Here is a 21190-nt window from a genome sequence, read left to right as displayed (position 1 = left end):
CAAAAAAAAAGCATTTTTTATGTTTAAAATTGACTGTTAATCGACTATTAACAATGTCAGCAGCAAAAGTGGGCGCGATCTTCTTCTTCGGCAAGTTTACCGTACGGTAGTGTATTAGCTCCCCGCCCCCCGTTCGATATTTTTTTGGTAAGATTATCACCTGTCCCGGTTGGTTGACCAAAATAATTCCTCCGTTTTTTAGAATCAACGATAATGACAACCACTGCGCCACAGCAAGTTCCACCAGATGGTAGTACATCAGTAATTTACTATCAACAGCCAACTGCTGCAGAAGGAGCCCCAACAAGGTTAAACACTAAAGCTGCATTAGTAACTGGCTATATTCAAATTAGTTTATCGGTTTTATCCGTTACTTTTGGTGTGGCATGCATCGGTCGTGAATATCATCTTCAAGGATACTTTGCTATTCCAATTTGGGGTGGGCTTACGGTAAATTATTTCATGATAATAATAACAATAATAATAGTCTGATAGAAGCCCCTAATGTTGTGAAACTTCTAAGCGCTGTAAATAATAATGATTACCCCGGTAATTTTTGGATCATAATGCAGCTAATCATTGCAAAGGTGTGTCTTTACCTTACTTTGAAAATGAATCATCCATTCAAAAAAAAAGTTAATGGGACCCGCTTGGTATTTTGTTTTCATTACACCATTGTTTTTAGTCGCGTGGACGCGACTCTATAGTTCACTATGTCGGTCGGTCTGTCGGTCGGTCTGTCTGTCGGTCTGTCTGTCTGTCGGTCCGGTATTACTATGCATGTTATCGCTTTCTGACCTTATCTTGATATCAGTTTAATTTCTTGACTTACTTTTCAACTAGAAATTACGTTATACGAACACGTCAAAAGTGACAGGCTACGCACGTGTAAATTAAAAAAAATTAAATGTTTTTAAACATTTCAACATTTTTAAACATGTTCAGTAATTTCGATCAGTATAGTTCACTATGTCGGTCGGTCTCGGTCTGTCGGTCGGTCTGTCGGTCCGGTATCACTATGCATTGTAGCACGCGACTTAATGGCTGTTGGCCTTGTTTTTTAAACAGTTTTATCTTGGTTCTGGAATTCTGGGAGTGATAGCTGGACACACTAAAGGACACAAATGTGCTGTGAGAATACATTATTGCTTTTCTTATGTTATGTGAAATTTATTTAACATTTGATATACTTATTTGTGCTGAAAAAAAATGCATGTGCTTGGTATTGCCAATCGCTACTCTTATTTTTTGACACATGGTAGGACAAAATGACATAACAAAGCAACGTCGTTCTAACACTCCTTGCTAAAATGACACAACACTTATACAGGACTATTTTTGTTCATTTAAATTAAGTAAGTATGATTGTGGTATATTAGATAGCCTATGATGGTTCTAGTTTTAATTATTTAGGCCTAACGTACCACAATAGGCCTACATCTTTCCAGCTGACTTGCGGTAGTCAGTTAGAATCTGTCAATTGACAGCTGCAGAATCGGGTGACATTATTAACATAATTTGAAGTTTCTATGTTTTGCATAGCGAACAATTTCGCAACCAATAAGAGCTCAGGAAATAACCACTCATGCGAATCGAAAAGCTCAGCTGAAATACGATTGTAGCTAGCTGAGTCGATTCTGTCGTCGTAGAAAGAAGGGTAGCGCGATTTTTATTTCTACAAAACATTGGATTATAAAACAGGCTTTAGGTGAATTTATATCATATTTTCAGATTATTGGTTGTCTTGTGATGATTGTCAATACTTGCAGCTCATGTAGCAGCACTTCATACTATTGTTGGTACTTTCGACTTTAATGTGAATTTCTTTTTGCTTGAAGTGAGTAATTAGTTCCAACTTTGTAAAATTCAAATCACACTGTTTTTTTTTTATTTGACTTCAGTACATTTATGTCAAATATAGAACATTCGGTTTACCGATAGCTGTTGTTATTACTGGTTATTGTATTTGTTATTATTATTGTTATTACTTATTTGACCAATCAGTATTATATGTATTCAAACAGGTCCATAATAATGATCTCCAGAACTGTTTTTAAGTTGAATGCATGTGACTCCAGTAGAACTCCTTCTTTAGCAAACCTTAGCTATAAAGGGGATTCAGGGGGAAGTATACTGTTTAACTCGGGCCAGGATTTGCCTCGATGGAGCGGCTGCAAAATTCCTCCGAAGTGAGTCCACATGCGGCCATGAAAGAAAAGCAGATATTCTGCTTGATATTACTGATAAATAACGTTCAGTGTCAGTACATTAAACATGGGTACATATTACATTAGCACCGCAATTGTTGCATTTCAATTAACCAAAATGAATAGAGAATACTGCAGAGTATTTGCAATGGTTTTTTTTTTGTATAATCACGAGGATACTGAGATTGTGAACAATATCTGTACGGTAATTGGAGTTATAGAATTTGTAGTTGCAATCATTTTATCGACGTTCAAGTGCTCTGGAGTAAATTGTTGCTGTAGAACTTCCATAAATGTGAGTTATTCTAAAGATATACTTTTTTTCATATCTTGCCTGCTTTAGATAGAGGTGTAATTATAATTATCCCCGAAGGAAAATTTAATCCACTAAAAATAAAATTCTTGAAGGAGATTCGACTCCACATAGCCAAAAATAGTTTCAAATAATACCGTACAAAAATTAGTGTAAAATGATAACTGATCTAAAGTTGCATTTTTGTAACATATACAAAATTGTAAAAAACGTTTTGCTACACAAAATATAAACATGTTTCCTAAACAATTTATTAAGCCCAATTTACGGTCTTCTTTTTTTAGACCAGTAATTACGGTATTGAAATAAAAGATTAATAAAGCCATTCACTGGTCACTTTGCTAAAATGTTTCATTACAACAAATAAGACATGCTTTTCTCCACAAACGAAATGAATCCAAATATTTGTGTTCTCTCTCAGATTAATCCCACCAGTGTGGTAGTTAAAAATTATCATATTCTTTATTCAGACTGCAGAGTATGCAACATATGCGGTACAAACTGGTAAGTTTATAACAATAACAAAGATTTAAACATTAGGTTTGATTACATTTGTTTTGTAATGTAATTCCGTCCTCTGGAGTATAACTGCCTATTTTCCGCTAGGCGAATTTGTTCGCGCGAATCGAAAGTGCCAGCTTATATGCACTGCATATTCATGTTTTGAATTTCCAAATCCCTCTCTGCGCAGCACGTATAAGCTGAAATTTGCTTAGTTGAAAAAGTCGGCATAACTGCCTAAATAAAAGACGCGGCGCGAAAAATACAATGTGGAGGTAATCATTTTTTTTTTAAATAGGTGACATTTTATGTTCAAAATTCAAAGCACCAAACACCATAAATACGTTTGTACATCAATAACATTTGTATTGTCAATAGGCCTATACATCAATACAGTATTAATATAAAAGTGTCGAATTGTCATTCTTATTTTTGTGTTGATGCTTTTTGTATCAAAGTAACTGTAGGAAACCTTCGTTGGTAGGCCTACTGTATGGTAATCAGCAATTAAGTTTTGCCGTGCCGTTCAAATTTCAATGGACTTGCCTATCGTACTTCAGATTACTGACGGTAAATACAATTTAAATATAATAAAAAGGCCTAAGTATGTGTCGAATGTTCTGCATTTGTTTTTGAAAGAAAACTGCATTTTAGTGACAGCATACATGACATAGGCCTACTAACATAAGCATTTATCCAGACATCGACCATGGATTATATACATTACATGCATAGACCATGGAGGTCACAGACGTACAGTATGTTTGTCAAGGCAATCTAACAACAGGATTCTATAACTCCAGAGATCAAAGGGATTATCTGTTTGACTGTCACGAGTTTCTATCTTGGCAAGGCGAGCTAAGTGTTCTTTTGTTAGATTGCCATGTTATATAATATCGTATCAATGGATTTAAAACATTGAAATCTGTACATATCAACCTCTACCCAACCGCCAAAGACGGGTACTAATGCTAAAATACATTATAAATACGAAAAATCATTTATATCATGACCCACAAAGAATCTATGATTTAAGGGTAATAGGCCTATAGTGGTTAAATTTAGCATTGAATTATTACTGTTTGATCCACTGACTGTGTAACACAATTTGAACTTTCTGAAATGTAACAATAGAAATGAATATCATAGGCCTAGTGTTATATCATTTTATGTTAAGTTATTGATCAACTATTGTTAAATTTTTAAATTAGAAATTACTCCTTTTTTCGATCCAAGTTTAAGCAAATTGAATGATGTGTGACATTGAAATAGCATTATAAAAAAAAAATATGTTACGCTTCAATACATATCGTTTTATAATCCTCGATCAAAGATAGAAGATGTCCATTGCCATTATTGTGGAAAGGCGTTGATTAGACATATTGGTTGGTGGTTTTTCTTTCACCATTTTAACATTCTAGCAATCAGATTAGGCCTTATGCTTACTGTATGTATCGATGACAATGTTATTATTATGCCTTCTATGTAGCCATAGCCTTAATTTATTTAGGACCTATCGACTATGTTATATCTAGGTAGGAGGCCTAGTAGTAGCTAGTATTGTGATCGGCTCATGAGAAGCTGCGAATCATGTTTTTAAACATGACAGTAGGCCTATAGGCCTAAACATTTGACATTCTTAATAAGTAATTATATACATTATAATCATGATTGTTTAGTTCAAACTTCTTTTAAACATCAATTAAAAATATATACCATAAACATTATATGAAAATCTCACCTGGTGGTAGTTCGATATTTGATTGAGAGGTTTCGGCTAGGGGTTGGTCAAAACCTGAGCCGAAGCGTCCATGATGTTTTAATAAATCCTGTACGACTCGTTTCTTATAATGTATTATCTATACACCAAATTACATTAAATTAAGCTCTGTCTACACTATCAAACAAGTGTGATGTGCCCAGATAAGGTAGTGATATGACATCATCGGCATTATGGGCACATCATCACATGCGCCCTGTTATCTGAGCAATCTCTTACGGGTGTATAGATGTGCTAAGAGAGGCCTGAGGTCCGAGATAGATCGCACTAGATTGGATCACTGTCTCGAAAAGCGGACCTCTGGAAATAATACTTTCTCAAAATTTGGACCGGTGATGTGGAATGAACTCCCGTCTGTGATCAGGGAACAAACCACGGTTTTAAAATTTAAAAAAGCCCTCAAAACACATCTATTTCCTAAGAAGTAACTCATTGTTGGGTCTGCTGATGTAAAGCGCTTTGATCATTTTACACTAATTTGGAAAAGCGCTATATAAATGAAATAATAAATTTAAAAAAAATAGTATACATAGTTTAAGAATTGCGCAAACTTCACCGTAAACTTATTGCAATGCATTGTGTAGATACTTTAAATTTAATTTTATTTCTGTTGGCCTATTATGTTTAATATGTCACTGAGAAAGCATGCTATTTCATATTAGATTTATGCTGCATTGTAAAATGGATTTAAAACATAAAACATTACATAGAAAATTATATTTCAAGTCTTGAATATAATATTACATGCGTTTTCTCGTTGAGAATTTATGCTGCATTGTAAAATGTACACAAGCCGTGCTTGTACATTATATAGAAATGCTATCTATCTATCTATCAGAACTTTGAACTGTTTTATGTTAATGTTGCTGTTGCATAATTAGTTATGTATTGTTGTAATAATTAGTATAGTTTTAAACAAAAAGTTTTGTAATAACGTTGAGTAATTATGGAAAAAGTGCTTATCGAATTTGATGTTAAGCACGAAAGTTCCCAATCAAAATATAACAAATGTTTATGTTTTCTTTTCCATTATGTTTGTATAATTTAAAAGTTTGTTTTTTGTTGTTGTTTAAACTTTTAATTTGTAATTGTATGGACGCATGTGTGGCACTTTTAAAAAATGATTATATTATTATTTAATAAAGATAATATAAAATGTTGCAGACAGTTTTGGTGGTGTGTGAAACTGGACTTTCTACTTTACAGTGCAGAAGAGTACTGTTTCCACTAGAGTATATTAGAACTACAACACATACCTCTGAAAGAAATAAGAAATACAGCAAATTCATAGCACATAATAAAAGAGTAAAGTTGATTTAAGTCAGTACATAGTACATAGATTTTTACAGGCGAGCATTAATATTGATAATAGTCTGTGTTTAAATAAAATATCAAAAAGAAAAAAAATTAAGAGAGCACCGGCGTTTAGAGTCATTGTGTCTCTGTTTTGTCTCGGTACTTTTCGTTTTTCGTGTTTTGATTTTTTTTTATGTTGGCGCGCAGTGCGTCAAACTCCGTCTGCTAGACGAGGTAAAAGGGGTATTGAAGTGATCAACGGTTGTCTCCCGCGGTCATTTTGTGCATTACTGACATGGATGGTTCATTTTTGGTAACATTCTGGTGCGAGACACATAAGTGCCATTTATACAACAGCTTTTGTCTTTGTTTAATAGATCCATTTTAATGATGACAACAACCACTGTACCACTGCAAGTTTCCCCAGAGGCTGCACCAGTAATTTACTATCAACAGCAAGAAAAAGTCCCATCACGTTTAAACTCTACAGCTGCACTTGTGACTGGCTATATGCAGATTAGTTTATCGGTTGTATCCCTTGCTTTTGGTGTGGCATGCATCTTTCTTCAATATCTTCAAGGCACAATTGCTGTCCCAATCTGGGGTGCACTTGGGGTAAATATTAACTGGTTTTAAATATGTTATGATACAGTCGACTCCGCCAAAGTCGAATTCGCGTAAGTCGAAAAATCGCGAAAGTCGAATTTTTAGGAAAGTCCCAATTCTTTCCTATACATTACTGTGTAATTTTCATTTGTAAGTCGAATTTTTCTAAGCCGAAATTCGTCTAAGTCGACGTCTTTTTGCGGTCCGAATACACACATTCTTTAGTGATTTATATCGTATAAGTCGAAGTCACAAATTACGCGGCAACAACGCGCTAAAAAAGCCGATGAAACGTACGTAATTCGATAAACAAACAACAGAGGGGATAATGTGGGACCATATCGATTCTCTCAAGCAGGTTGTATAGTATAGGTGGCGTCCTACAACTCGCGCTAGTGTATAGTGTATGAGTTGTTTCAGAGTTGAGAACTTGAGCGGCGTTTTGTGGGTACCTATTTTGTGCTAGACAGATGGCAATAAACAATGGATACCGATTTCGAACAAAAACCGAAATGTATTTATTATACGTTTTTGTATTGTTTCGGGCTTAAACCATAAAAGAAAATACAGTTTATCATTGCCGATAAAGAGGCTTAGCATTTATTAGGCCTAGCTCTAGCTAAGCAAACTCAATTCAAGAAGGCTCATCGCGTGGGCCGCGACAGGGCAGGGTCCACTAGGCCTAGCCATAGCGCGGCTAGTGAGTGAGCCTAGGCCTAGCATTTTTTTTGGCAAATCTGTAAGTCGAAGTTCGCGTAACTCGAATTTTTATACCGGTCCCATTAGATTCGACTTAGGCGGAGTCGACTGTATTAATTTACATTTATTTTTAATTCAAAAAGATGAAATATGGTAAATTAAAATTTCAGCCACTTCATCCATTTTGACTACACGTATTCTTTTGTTACTGCATAATAAGTTTGAACTATAACAGTATGATGTCAGCGTCATATTAATATCTACAGTTTTATCTTGTTGCTGGAATTCTGGGGGTGATTGCTGGAAAATCTAAAGGACGAAACTCTTGTGCTGTAAGTTATTACGATTGGTTTTTCTTGTGCTGTGTTCAATCCAAAAGACACATCTGTGTGTGTGTAAATATTCATTTACGTAAGGGCAAAATTCGGTAAATCGCGCTCTCGTAACTTCTGAAATTTTTACATGATGGTATATAAAATTGGTACATACTGTCAATACTGATTTTTACCATAACATAATTAGGTGAAGTTAGATAATTAGTTATTGACAATTAAAATGAATTTAGGTTCAACGATTTGCCCCAAATAGGGGTGTTTTCCGATCGCGGTACACTGTCTAATGGATGTCCATCTTGAAAAGTACCCGCACACAATATTAAAAGACACTTTACTTACTCTCTTCACCTAGGTGTAAAAATGGGTACCTGGTAAAATCAAAACACAACTGCGCAACATTATGGGAGTATGTTTGATTCAAAACATAACCGGTGTATTAATGTGAAACGCTTTAAGGCTTTATGCATTAAGCGCTATAGGATCGACGTATTTTTATTATATCTAAAAAATTGGTTCAGATTTTTATTTTATCTTTACTTTAAAGAACTGTAATTTCAGATTGTTGGCTGTCTTGTGATGTCAATATTGGCAGCTGTTACAGCATGCATCCATCTTTATTGGGGTGGTATGAGCAGTGCATATTCTTCGTCCGATTACTACAATGACGTGAGTTAGTTCCCACGTATTATCAAGGAGACTAAAGTGATACCGTCTCAGACTCTGTAAAATTAACACATCATTATTGTAAAGTACTTAGAATATCTACTAACTTTATCCAAAATTGGTTTTTAAATAATTTGCTCTGTCAAAAATAATGTGTCTGAACACAAAACACCACCTAAATGTTTACATTGGCCGATTACAAAGAAAATTTAGATTGATTATATAGCTATGTGTTCAGCTTTCATTGCCATGAATGTATTCTGTATACATATGTATTCTGTATACATGTGTATTCTGTATACAGTACCAGCATATTTGAATGTTTCAGTACACAACTCCTATATTTAAGCCTGTGAGGAGATACCGTTCCTGAATTCAAAATATGTTTACTATATGGTTGGTCAGTTAAACATGATCGAGGTATCCTATTAATATAGGATATAACAATTAATACTGAAATTGAAAAAGATAATGTTTAATATATAGAACACTGAATATGCTGCTGTTGACATTGTTTGTACACTAATTGGAGGTATAGAACTTGTGGTGGCAATCACTTCATCAGTCTACATGTGCTGTGGAGCGACTTGTTGTTGTGGAACATCCACAAATGTGAGTTACTAAAGCTGCTAAGTGCTGTTTGTTGGGTTTTAAAAGTTTTAATACAAAAAACAAAAAGACCAAACATAAAATAATAATCAAAATCATTTTTAATACAAAAATATTCATGCAATTATACTTTTTTAAAGAATTATTATACCATTTCTGGCTTGACAGTTTCATTAGTAAATATTCTTCTCAAGTTCAGATCGATTTTATTCGTTCATTTTTTAGTATTTTTTTCTTGCGAAAACTTGGTGGGTCCCAAAAGTGTCCCCTCATAAAAATAAAATGGTATGGCTATATCTTTAAAGAAGAAAATAGAGACTCGTACCGCAAAAACGAAAATTCGGAGTTGATCCGGAATTCAGAAGTGTAGCATTTTCCCTGGGAAAGGTATTTGGGATGTTTGTCTTGGATCACATCCTATTTGTTTGATTTCAACATATCAGTTGAATATAATGTTTTAAATGGATTCATTTTTAAGGCGAAAACGTGCCAAAAATTAAAAATATCATTTTGTTATTATAAGACCTGTAGATATTACTACTGAGTTTTAAAGTGGAACTCCAATCAGAAGATTTCTATTTTTCATAAATTTCAACTGTTATTTAAAAATATTATCCCTCATATTTTTTTCAATGTGTACGATTTTCTTGAAAATCACGCCGTTTAGCAATTTGGAAAGATTATACTGTAATTTCATATTCTTTTACATGCAAAATAAAAAAGAAAAATCCTAAAAAAATAATTTCTTCACCAAAAAAAAAAAAAAAATGTTTTTTGTTGAGTTATTGAGTCAGATGATGTTACTTCTAATTTGGAATTATGGAATTTTAGCTCTTGCAACATCGATGACGAGACAATGTAAATTTGTTTTTAATTGAAAAAAATTTGCTTGTTTATTTTGCCAAATTTGACAAAGGCGTGTGGGGTATTGGGTGATTAATAATATTGTTACTTTTTCTTTATTTTCCAGACTCAATATGCATCGTATGTGGTACAATCTGGTAAGTTTTATAAATGTATCAATTAAAGTCAACTTTAGTTCTCTCAACAATAATGGTTTGATTGTTTCCATTCGTAAAGTATAGGTTGCGCCATTGTGTTTTGTATGCACTAGTTTGTACAGACTTCCCTAGTTTGTGCTCAGTTCATTTTTATTTCATTTATTTTTGTCTCATAAAAATACAATATAAAAAAACATGAAAACATCACACAAAACCAGGGCAGAGACAGGATTCCTAAAGTGAACTTAATCACTATCTAGTAGGTCTCCTAATTGCACTGATTGTATAACAAACATTTAGAATAAAACTTGTATAAATACTCAAAATAAATTAAAATATATTGCAATATCATTAAAAATCGTCAATACGTAGCAAAATCTTACTCAAAATAAATGTTAAGCTTATTTATAAAAGTCTTAATACCTGTATTTAAAATTAATGAATCTCTTATTTCTTCCGGTAGTTTTGCACATTCGAACACTGAGGATAGGACACAAATATGTTAACATTTATAACATATACATTGTCTAATCTAAAATTTAAAGAAAGCAGGAGGAATATGTAAAAAAAATTGTATGTATGCATAAAAAAAATAATATCCAAATGAATAACGGTTTATAAACACGATGTGTCATCCGATTCTTAAGCAGCCATGAAATGTGCGAACTAAAACTTCATGCAGCATGTGTATACGTATTGCAATAACTTATCATTGTTTTTGATTATAATTACTGTTACTAAATTCTGTTACTATACTGTACAGGTCAAGTTAGTGTTCAAGGATATCCTATGGTGCAGGTCGTGGGTCAATCACCAGTTATGGGTCAACAACCGGTTATAGGTCAGCAATATGTCGTGGGTTAACAACAAGTCATGAGTCAAAAACATATACGTCATTCAGCCATCAAATGGGGCAACTGCCTGATAGTGAACATCCAGTGAAATAACCTACAATGTAAAGCATCTATGCATCCGGTAAAATTGAAATTGGATGTAATGATTCCATTTATAAATGGGTGAAATACTCAATACAAATAATGTTTTATTTCATTTTTTTAAAGTCAAATAATACTTTTTAACACATTTTCTTTCTCAACGTAGTAAATGATACTGGTAGTTGTGTCATATTATTTCTTCAGTATACAAAATATTTCTGGTTGTGGAATAAGTTTTCTCGGATAAGGACTATATAAACTGTAGGTCCAGTACAGTGTCCACTTTAAAGAACCCAGTTCATCATTCGAGACGAGTTGGAGATTTCCCCGGTAAACTGGTTCACAAAATAGCCCCTGTGTCAGGGGTATTACCCCCGATCGGATAGGACAGACATTAATTTACTATTGGTAATCCTTGTCCATAGTTTATAGTTGTAGAAAGTTCTTAGTTAGGATACAAGACTGCAGGTATATTTTAGGCCGACTGTTAATTATTGCATATCAACACTGCTAATTAAGATATCAATCAACAATCAATATTATTTTTTCTTTTTATATCTTAACAAAATGAGAAACAAATTATTTGTACCAACATTGTTTGTTCACGTCAACATGTTAACTATAACAGCATTCCAACGAAAATTGATTCTCTTTAAGACAATTTTATGACACATTTCATACACGATTAACAAATGCAATTAGCCTAAGTACAAGCAGGAACAACTTTGCGATAAAAGACATTTATGTTAGTTTATCATATTTTTTCAGTGCATATGGTATTTAATTTTCATAAACTATTCTTGCCAGGTTTTATATTGGTCTGTATATCAATTCTAGATTAAAATAAAAACTTCTTAAGTAAGAAAAGGATTGTTAAATAGATAGTAATATTTTAATATAATCCAGTTCTAGATCTTTCTCACTTTCTTGAAAAAAACATCAAATCAGGACCATTTGAGAGAATATTTGGAAACAGGTCCACAATTGATTACATTCATTAATTGTTCAAAAGCATTGCTTATTCTTTCTTCTTTTTTCAACAAATAGTTAATGCATTCCTAATTTCTTTGGAATCCGTTTATGTGCTCGATATCAGGCCCGGAGGAGATAGGAGGGCTTTGAAAAACCTCCAGTGCTTTCAGAGTTTCTTTTCATTGACATTATAGAACGACAATTAATATCATAATATCACCACAAAACAGGTATGTTTGAAGTATAAATACACAATCATCAACAAAGATTACAAAATTACAGATCATGGCTCAGATTGCCTTTCATAAAATTCCCAGGTTGCCAAGTGCCGCGCGTGCGCATCAGTTGTGCTTAGCCATCCGATATAGATGATTAAGATTAAGACAATATAAACAGGAGCTGTTGAAAAAAAGTGTAAAGTAGACGAATATCGACCACATAAAAAGGTATGTATTATATATTATCTTAGGTATTCTATGATTGATTTGGTTTTACTAGTTTGATTTGGTTGTTTTTTCCCATGGCATATTCAAAATAGAGTAAAAGAATACTCTTTTTTTTTCATTGTACCCTGTATGCTATTACGGTGTACTAAGTGGGCTACCTCTCCTACTAAGGAGCCTACTTGGTGGACTGTTTCTTCTTGTCATGTGACACTTGTGGTATGTACTGTGTAAATAATCATTTCCGGTAATTTCTATGGAACGCCGTCAATGCATCTAGTAATCTTTATTATTGTTTTCTTCATGTTCTTCATTTTTCTGGTATTTCTAACCAGACTTGCCAACCCCTTGTTCACAATCTGAAAATTTTTTTTAAACTATCGACAAAACTTCTTGAAATTTACTAGTAACTCAAGGTTTCCAAAATTAACCAATATTATGAAAATAAAAAAAGTGTCCCATGTAAATTGGACTCACATGTATATCGGTGTCCTGTTTAGGAGATATAGTGTGCAAATGCTTCAGCTTTGCAGATATATTATTGAAAATTATTATATATTATATATTTCGTTTTGATTTATGTTAAAACATTTGGCAAGTAGGCAATTATTTGACAGTAATTTTACTGCAAAATTACAGTGTGAGATAATCTTTTGGAGCTGTTTTCTTTCTTTTCCTTTTTGATTTGATCGACTACAGGCCAAATGACCACAAGTGTACCACTACAAGTTGCCCCAGAGGCTACATCAGTAACTTACTCTCAACGGCCTGGAGAAGTCCGATCAAGTTTGAACTTCAAAGTTCTCCTCGTAACAGGCTACTCAAATCGTTTTATCGATTTTATCTCTTGCATTTGGTGTAGCAAGTATCTGTCTCGAACATCAAGGAAGCAAAATTGCTATCTCAATCTGGGGTGCACTTGCGGTATATTTTCTTTATTATCATATCATGATAAACTGCTTTTATTTCAAATAATCTAAATATTTAAATGACATTCATGGATTAAAAATTATTCAATAATCTTGTATGTTGTTAATGCATCATGAATAAGCTGGGATGACATCTAAATTAAATTTCAAATGTTTAAAAAACAGGGTGTCATCATATTTTGCTAAGTCTACACTATCAAACTGTCAATCAAAAAGTGTAATGTGCTCAAATATGGTAGTGATATGCCCAAATATGGTAGTGATATAACATCATTATGTCCATTTTTAGGCACATAACATTTTTTGTCGCATAAAGTTTGATAGTGTAGACTGAGCTTTTAATAAAAAACACAATGTATCAGTAACAATTAATAACAATAGGCTACTAAAAGAAATATAAATATTGAAAGTTGATGTTGAGAAATGATATATAAATAAATTATTATTTTGTAAACAGCATGGTTTTTCACAAGCACAATGTGTTCTTTACAAGGCCATAAAAAATGCAATGCAAACAAATAAAAAGATGACTATCAAAGAGATTACACAGGGAGAAATTACAAAAAAACAATATCTTAAAAAAAAATATTGTAGTTGGTAATTCCATAGAGATATTATAGTGATATATCTCTATGGTAATTCTAATATATTCCTCAACGAAAGAGCTTAAATGATTAGGAAGAAATTAATAATCTATAGATATTGCATTTTTTTCTCCAAAGTTTAAATTTAGTTTAATGAACCTACAAAATCATTTATACATTATTCAACATTCAACATTAACGACAAACATACATATTATTTACTGAACCAATTTAATTTAGTTATTTATATTTTTATGAAGATTATTCTCTCCATTATGTTGTCATTTTATAGGTGAAAACATTTGTTTTTGTTTTTTCCTACTGTACGTGATTAACTTTATTAAAACTACAAAATGGCCTAATCAAAGTCTGATTTCATTCATCTTCATTTTTCATGTTTTGGGAGGACAATAAATCTTTAATATTTTCGTTATCTAGATTCATTTTGTTTTTGTTTGTGTGTGATCCGGTTGTAACAATATTGCTGTGACAGTATATTAACGCATTAAAAATATAATTAATAGGTAACAATATATAAATTGTGCTTATAATGTTTTCAGTTTTATCTTGTTGCTGGAATTTTGGGAGTGGTTGCTGGAAAATCTAAAGGACGAAACTTGTGTGCTGTAAGTTTTGTTTTGTTACTATGATTGCTTTTTTTAATGTTGTGTACAATAAATTACCCCACTGGATACTTGGAAACTGGAAATCTGAAGCAATTTGATGTACTGTTTGTCGTCTATTTTATAATGTATTTTATGTATGAACCAGATAAATTCAATCAATCAAACATTCATTTCATTAATTTAAAAGCCATTAATGCAATTATTCTAATAGTAAAATTATGTATTTATAAATGTAAACTACTGTAGTTAAATGTAAGCCAACTATCAAAATGCTTATGAACGATTTAAAAAGGTTTTATGAAGCGCAAAAATTTATTTATCATCAAAATTTTAAGGACAATATTTTTAATACAATAATACAAAATGGATACAATTAGAAACATTTATAAATCAAATTATTAACAATGATAAGGAAAATATGACTTTATGTAAGTCTTTAAGTCGATTCTTAGCTATTCACGACTTAACTTTACTAGAAAAGTTTTTGATAAAACGATATTTTTAATTCTGAGATTTCTATACTTATAGTGTAAATTGCTTGGTTTTCTTGACAATTGTTGACCTAAAGCAAAAGTTTATACAATACAAATCAGATGTTTACAAATACATTTTTGTTAAAAACACAAAATATTTATTTCATTATAGATAGATTCCAATAAAAATTTAGTATTGCGTGCAATTGTCATTACCTTACAGTAATACAGCAAACAATGTCTTGTTCAATGTCAAGCATTGTGTCTTGTTCTTGTTCTAAAGCTGTTTAGTCTGCTTATGCTTAAATTCATTTTCAGAATATTGGTTTTCTTGTGATGTCAACATTGGCAATTGTTATAGCAGTTGTTCATGCTGTCATTGGAGGTATTATCAGTGCACATTATAGCCTCTACAGCTCTGAATACTACTACTACTTTGATCTTGTGAGTCTTGTCTATTTTTCTTAAAAGTAAGCCTTATTTAGAAGTCTTGCTTTAAACTGCAGGATTCATGATTTTGATATGAATATTTCAACATACCAATGCCAAAATAGCGATATCTCTTTTTTTTTCCATTTTGACAATGAAACCCTTTCACACAAAAAGCAAAACTCTGGAGACACTTCTGGAGTTGACGACCTGGTGTTTTGGTGTGTAAGGGGATTAAGTTAATGAGTTTAGTAAAACCCACTTATTTGAAATGTTCATTAATGTTTGCAATATTTTATATAATAGAAAAAAAGTTACAATGCTGTTAACATTGTTTGTACGATGATTGGAGGTGTAGAGGTAATAGTTGCAATGTTTGCATCAGTCTACATGTGTTGTACTGGAGCATGCTGCTGTGAAACATCCACAACTGTGAGTTTCTTTTCTGTGTTGTATTTACTTCACTGACTGACTATTGAAATACAATAAATAAACTGGATAAATGATGCTGATATTTGTTATTTACACCTGACACAGTCAGTAAATGTGTTGTTTAAAGTACAGTATTTTATAAAAAAATATTTTTAACAGAAGATATATTTCTATTGTTTGTACAGTTTGCAATAAATCAACAGCAAACAATACAATGTTCATTGGTTTGATAACTCATTGATTCATATTCATATAAACAGTCAAAGTAGGCATATATTCTTCCTATTTGATTGGTTGTGATATCTGCCATTGATAGTTATCATTCAACAGTAACAAAGTAGTAATCAAAAATCAATCAACACATTTTGAATGAGGATCAGTACAACCCCGCGTGGCAAAACATGATCAGTATTATTACACTAAAAAAACATTCAATAGTTACCGTCCGTCATAGTTGTTACTTTAGGAGTACGGAACCTGAACTCTTGTTATAGTGATTAGGTTCACTTTTAGGTTCCTGCCTACTCCCTTAGTTTCTGTGTTTTTGTATGTTTGTAACTGGTTTTTGGCAATAAATAATAATAATAATAATTTGTGAAAATAAATGAACGGAACATGCGTAACCAATCAAAACAATTTACTGTGTTATAATATGAACTAAATTCTGTTCCAATTACCTTGATAGAATTATTTGCATTGCAGTTAAAACTGTATTGTGATGATATCAATTGATGTTCCAAGTGGATAATAGGACATTTAAGAAATACTATCCCTACCGTTATGTAATAGTGTACTGTATCTTACATGTTTTCTTTCAGATTCAATATGCATCCTATGTGGTAGAAACTGGTAAGTGTGTAACATTTGGCAGCAATTTGGAAATTTGTGTATTCAAGATAAAAATGTCTGACTTTTTAAACAAATTTTTAAAAATTTAATTGAATAAAATAAATATTCTTTAACTAGAATTTAACATCTAAATTATGGTTTAACCCTTGTGATCACTGCTACTTGGCGAGTCATATGGCCGAGCGGTTAAGGCAGGGGCGCCGTTTACCGTACCTAAAGAGCCAACAACAACATCGGCAAGGGTTCGAGGCCGACTCGCTCCTAGTTCTGGTGGTGGAACAAGTCTTCTCAGATAAGGACTATAAACCGTAGGTCCAGTGTACACAGTTATAACCTGTGTGTACTTTAAAGAACCCAGTTCATTATTCGAAAAAGAGTAGGGGGTTACCCCGGTGAACTGGTTCACACAATAGCCCCTGTATCAGGGGGATTACCACCTAACTGATAGGACAGTGATTAAATCACTATTGGTAATCCTTGGCCACATTGCCTAAAGACATAAAATAAAATAAATAATAAATACTTATTATTATATCAGTGCTGGTGACCTAATGGTGACCTAATGGTGACCGTCAACATGCTAAACAGTTGAACAGTATGTTAGTTAAAATCATTGCATTGAATTTCATGTGTTATTTAAATGCAAACATAAATTTGGATAACATGAACAATTGAACAATTAAAAAAAATTATATTTTAAAAATATGTTTGAATAGGTACATGGTTTATGTTTACAACCTCTTGATTGGTAGCGATGTAAATTTAATGCATGTGCGAGTAAACAATTTCGTTCTATTCATTGCCTAATAAAATAATTGTTTTATTGGGGATATAGGCCTATTCTTTCATTCATATATTCATTTTGGTGTGTAATCAATATCAAAAACAATGTTTAAAACACAAGGTGCGCACACCCTCCATACAACATTAATATTTTTGTTCATGGTCTTACTGTATGTTACTTTTTTTTTAGAGCTGATAATGTACGATTGTATTTTTTTTAATGATATGAATTAATTACAATTTTCTAAAGGTCAAGTTGATGTTCAAGAAAACCCAGTGGGGCAGCATTATTTTGGCCAACCGCATGTCATAGGTCAACCACAGTTTAACAGTCAACCACCTTACATGGGTCAACACCATGTCATGTATCAGCCACAGCAAAAAGGCCAGTATATGGGGCAAGCTCAAGCACAACTGCGACAGCAAAACAGCCAGTATATGGGGCAAGCTGGAGAACAACTGCCACAGCAAAAAAACCTGTATATGGGGCAAGCTCAAGCTCACCTGCCACAGCGAAAAGGCCTGTATATGGGGCAAGCTCAAGCTCACCTGCCACAGCGAAAAGGCCTGTATATGGGGCAAGCTCAAGCTCACCTGCCACAGCAAAAAGGCCAGTATATGGGGCAAGCTCAAGCACAACTACCACAGCAAAACACCCAGTATATGGGCCAAGCTCGCCTGCCAGCTTATAGTGAACATTTAGTGAAAGAAGCCCAAGTGTAAATTCTAAAAAACTTGACCGCATAATGTGTATATAGTGTCGGTTAATGGTAATTGTCGCTATTCCATATATTTTTTAAATTGTTCAAATAACCATAACCTATAAAGGGTTCAAACCCCATCGACATCTCCAATGTTTTGTAAAAGTTGAGAGAAATTAATTAGAAGATTATAGGTGTTATAAAAACGTATATATCTTTCGTTCTATCGTTGCCATTTTAGCTAGTTATATAGTCAGCATGTAGGACTTGATATTATTCGAATATATAAACATTTATCCACAATTTTGTATTTTTATATTAAAATGTATATATATACTAGCGGGTGTCACGAAAGCTCAGACCACGAAAGCTCAGACCCCCTAAGACCTAAGTAAGATCACGAAAGCTAAGACCCAACACCTAAGATTACAAATACTAAGATATACTACAGATTAAAAACAATACTTGTTTATCCATACATAATTTTAAACACAGTAGGTTTCATTTATTACCATAAATATAATTTAATACTACCGCAAAACATCGATAAAACTCACATTATTTTCGCCCGTTGAGTAAATGTATATTTTTTCTTTACAACAAACAAACTTGACGGGTTGTTTGTTGGTATATATTTACTCCATTGTGTTGCTTCAGAGGATGTTTTTCTTACGCACCTGCCTTTCTTGTATTTTGACTCCAAATTTGTTGACTAACTTTATCCTGAACACCACACTTTAAAATTAGGACTTATAAGTACTTTCAGAAGGAGAAACACATAATAACAAATAAATAAATCCTTTAAATTGATGATTTTACAGATGTGTTTCTTTGTATACTGTAATGACAATGTAACTCCTCGAGCTCCCCCATGCTCAATGTTTTTGTTTCTATGGAGCGCCAAAAGAGCAACAATAATAGTACAAGTATAAAAACAGAAAGAAAACGAAACAAAAAAACTTATCATGATTTTTAAATTAAAATTTATTTGCCAGTATTTATTTCTTCGTACTTGCATGATTATACTATTATCATTACAATTTTAATTTTACATTGTTCCATCCACACTGTAGATGGACTCCACAGAGTTTTCAGCCCTCTATATATTTTTTGCTCTTTTGACGTTCCATAGAAACAAAAACATTGAACATGGGGTAGGCCTACAACTGTACTGTAGTAGGCTAGTCATTTTGTGTGGGAGAAAAACGTCTGTAAAATCATCAATTTAAAAATGTATTTGTTACTTTTTATGTGATTCTTTTTCATGAAAGTGCCAATTCTAAGGTGTGGTATTCAGAATAAATGTTGGGAGTTAAAATACAAGGCAGGTGCGAAAGATAAATATTTGTAATCTTAGGTGTTGGGTCTTAGCTTTCGTGATCTTAGGTCTTAGGGGGTCTGAGCTTTCGTGGTCTGAGCTTTCGTGACACCCATATACTAGCCTAGTTAACAGCTGAATTATATCGCAGGTTATTAATCAGTATTTTTTAATTTTGATGTACAGCCATTAAAAAATATTCATATATATTATATCATAATTTCGTTTGTAACTGTGTTTTGTGCTGTGTTTCGAAAAATTAATTTGCTGCCTTCCCCAGACGCTTAATATCCGATTTACTAAAACTTTACTCAACATGAGAATTGAAAAAAACTTGTGCCATGGGTCGTATATGTTTCCAGGGTGGAATGGAGTTGTGGCCTGGTGGTTATGATGCTTGGCTGCCAATCCAAGGGTCCTGGGTTCAAGTCCTGTCATATGTCAGGATTTTTTCTAATGACAATTTACAACTCCACTCCCAAAGATTTGTAATAAAGACTTTGTTTATGTAGAGCATTGTGTGTATATGTTTGTCTCGTGAACGGATTACCACCTTTAAGAAGGATAGTGATTGAATTTGCTTATGGTTATCCTTGGCAATTTGCCTAAATATATAAAATAAAAATAAATAAAATAAAAAGGGTGAAAAAATAAACATTCTTTATTTCCTAATGCTTTATCCGATTTTAAAAGTTAAAGGGGGTCACAGAGTTAAGCAAATAATGCTTGGTAAGACCTAGCACTACTACATTTCCTTCATCTGCTGGGGGTGACGTTGATGTGTGACTGGGGTCTAAGACAACTACCACCCGGACAATAACCTCCTGGACACAGGGGTGGCGCCAGGATCTTCCCGACGTGGGGGCTACATTCCCCGACGAGGGGGCTATGCGAGCGAAGCGAGCATCACAAGGCTGGGGGCCAAGGGGCCCCGGTGGGGGTCCAGGGGGCGAAGCCCCCGGAAGCAACGCGTTCTAGCGTCATTTGAGGTCATTTTAATCAGATTTAGGGTAGCCATTTTTTCCATTTTTTATAATGCATAGGCCTAAATAAAATACTGCGTGCAAAAAAACGATGCGCGATGACTGTTTCAATCCATATTTTTCAATTTAAAAAATAAAAGTTCAAAGAAAATTTAGAAAAATAGAGATGTTAGGTCCCGGAAAATGCACTTCTTGTACTTCGAAATATGACCAGCTTTATTGTTGGGGCTGAGCTAAGAAAATGTTTAAAACTAGAGCTGCAGGTCTTCAAAAAATTGCATTTTATACTTTGGAAACATCAGGCCCAGAGGCTTAAAAAACGCAAGCGTAGACCTTTTTCAGTCGGGGAAATAAGTTTATTCCTCCCAAGTGTATGCCTGCGTACCATCTGGACTTCCGAGTGGTGAGAAATTCATGACATACAGGACATTGAAAATTTATAGCTATAATAAGATATTGGCTAAGCGAAAATGGCATGTTTTTTTGTTTAGTAATGGATGAAATATTTATTTTAGGTGCCCCACGGTACAGAAGGTTACTTGTAAATTAAAAAATTGGTGAACATACGAACAATTAACATAATTCGTTTTTGCTGTAGTGTAGCGTACGTCGACACAGTACACGACAAAACCGTCGGTAAACTTCGCCTGGAAAATAACTATAGTACACATTTTGGTCCCTGGATGGAACATGATATCACGACCCAACGTTGAACGATTCGTA

The 21190-nt window shown here is 33.3% G+C and overlaps 2 protein-coding genes and 1 long non-coding RNA gene across 5 annotated transcripts; all 3 read left to right on the top strand.

Moving 5' to 3' along the window:
- The first annotated feature begins 1815 nt into the window (after window positions 1-1815).
- Window positions 1816-11758, top strand: LOC140051077 (uncharacterized). 3 transcript variants are annotated; one of them, XM_072096167.1, is made up of 8 exons: window positions 4333-4406; window positions 6008-6150; window positions 6475-6712; window positions 7669-7734; window positions 8296-8403; window positions 8887-9012; window positions 9980-10010; window positions 10774-11758. In XM_072096167.1, the coding sequence occupies exons 3-8, from the start codon at window positions 6485-6487 to the stop codon at window positions 10872-10874; spliced, it is 660 nt and encodes a 219-aa protein (XP_071952268.1). In that variant the 5' UTR covers window positions 4333-4406; window positions 6008-6150; window positions 6475-6484; the 3' UTR covers window positions 10875-11758. The 3 variants fall into 3 exon arrangements, with proteins under 3 accessions (XP_071952269.1, XP_071952267.1, XP_071952268.1); XM_072096168.1 differs by lacking the exons at window positions 4333-4406; window positions 6008-6150 and adding an exon at window positions 1816-1837; XM_072096166.1 differs by lacking the exon at window positions 6008-6150 and having other exon boundaries at window positions 4329-4406.
- LOC140051216 (uncharacterized) lies at window positions 2473-3516 on the top strand. The gene is made up of 3 exons (XR_011845491.1): window positions 2473-2502; window positions 2942-3024; window positions 3480-3516. It is a non-coding gene; the product is annotated as an uncharacterized lncRNA (long non-coding RNA).
- Window positions 11759-13184: 1426 nt separating the features above from the next.
- LOC140051078 (uncharacterized) lies at window positions 13185-20045 on the top strand. Its single transcript, XM_072096169.1, has 6 exons — window positions 13185-13284; window positions 14434-14499; window positions 15291-15416; window positions 15708-15833; window positions 16652-16682; window positions 17716-20045. Exons 3-6 carry the CDS (start codon window positions 15309-15311, stop codon window positions 18186-18188), a joined length of 738 nt encoding a protein of 245 aa, XP_071952270.1. The 5' UTR covers window positions 13185-13284; window positions 14434-14499; window positions 15291-15308; the 3' UTR covers window positions 18189-20045.
- The last annotated feature ends 1145 nt before the right edge of the window (window positions 20046-21190 follow it).

The sequence above is a fragment of the Antedon mediterranea genome, chromosome 6 (genome assembly GCF_964355755.1).
Source record: "Antedon mediterranea chromosome 6, ecAntMedi1.1, whole genome shotgun sequence".
Taxonomy (NCBI): domain Eukaryota; kingdom Metazoa; phylum Echinodermata; class Crinoidea; order Comatulida; family Antedonidae; genus Antedon; species Antedon mediterranea.
Note: the sequence above shows the minus strand (reverse complement) of the source record. Positions and strands in the feature narration are given on the sequence as shown.

Coding starts and splice junctions, on each gene's coding strand:
- LOC140051077 (XM_072096168.1), top strand. CDS start 6,485: ATGATGACAACAACCACTGTACCACTGCAAGTTTCCCCAGAGGCTGCA. Junction 7,735..8,295: donor AAGGACGAAACTCTTGTGCT/GTAAGTTATTAC, acceptor CTGTAATTTCAG/ATTGTTGGCTGTCTTGTGAT. Junction 8,404..8,886: donor CGTCCGATTACTACAATGAC/GTGAGTTAGTTC, acceptor TTTAATATATAG/AACACTGAATATGCTGCTGT.
- LOC140051078 (XM_072096169.1), top strand. CDS start 15,309: ATGTCAACATTGGCAATTGTTATAGCAGTTGTTCATGCTGTCATTGGA. Junction 15,417..15,707: donor ACTACTACTACTTTGATCTT/GTGAGTCTTGTC, acceptor TTTATATAATAG/AAAAAAAGTTACAATGCTGT. Junction 15,834..16,651: donor GCTGTGAAACATCCACAACT/GTGAGTTTCTTT, acceptor GTTTTCTTTCAG/ATTCAATATGCATCCTATGT.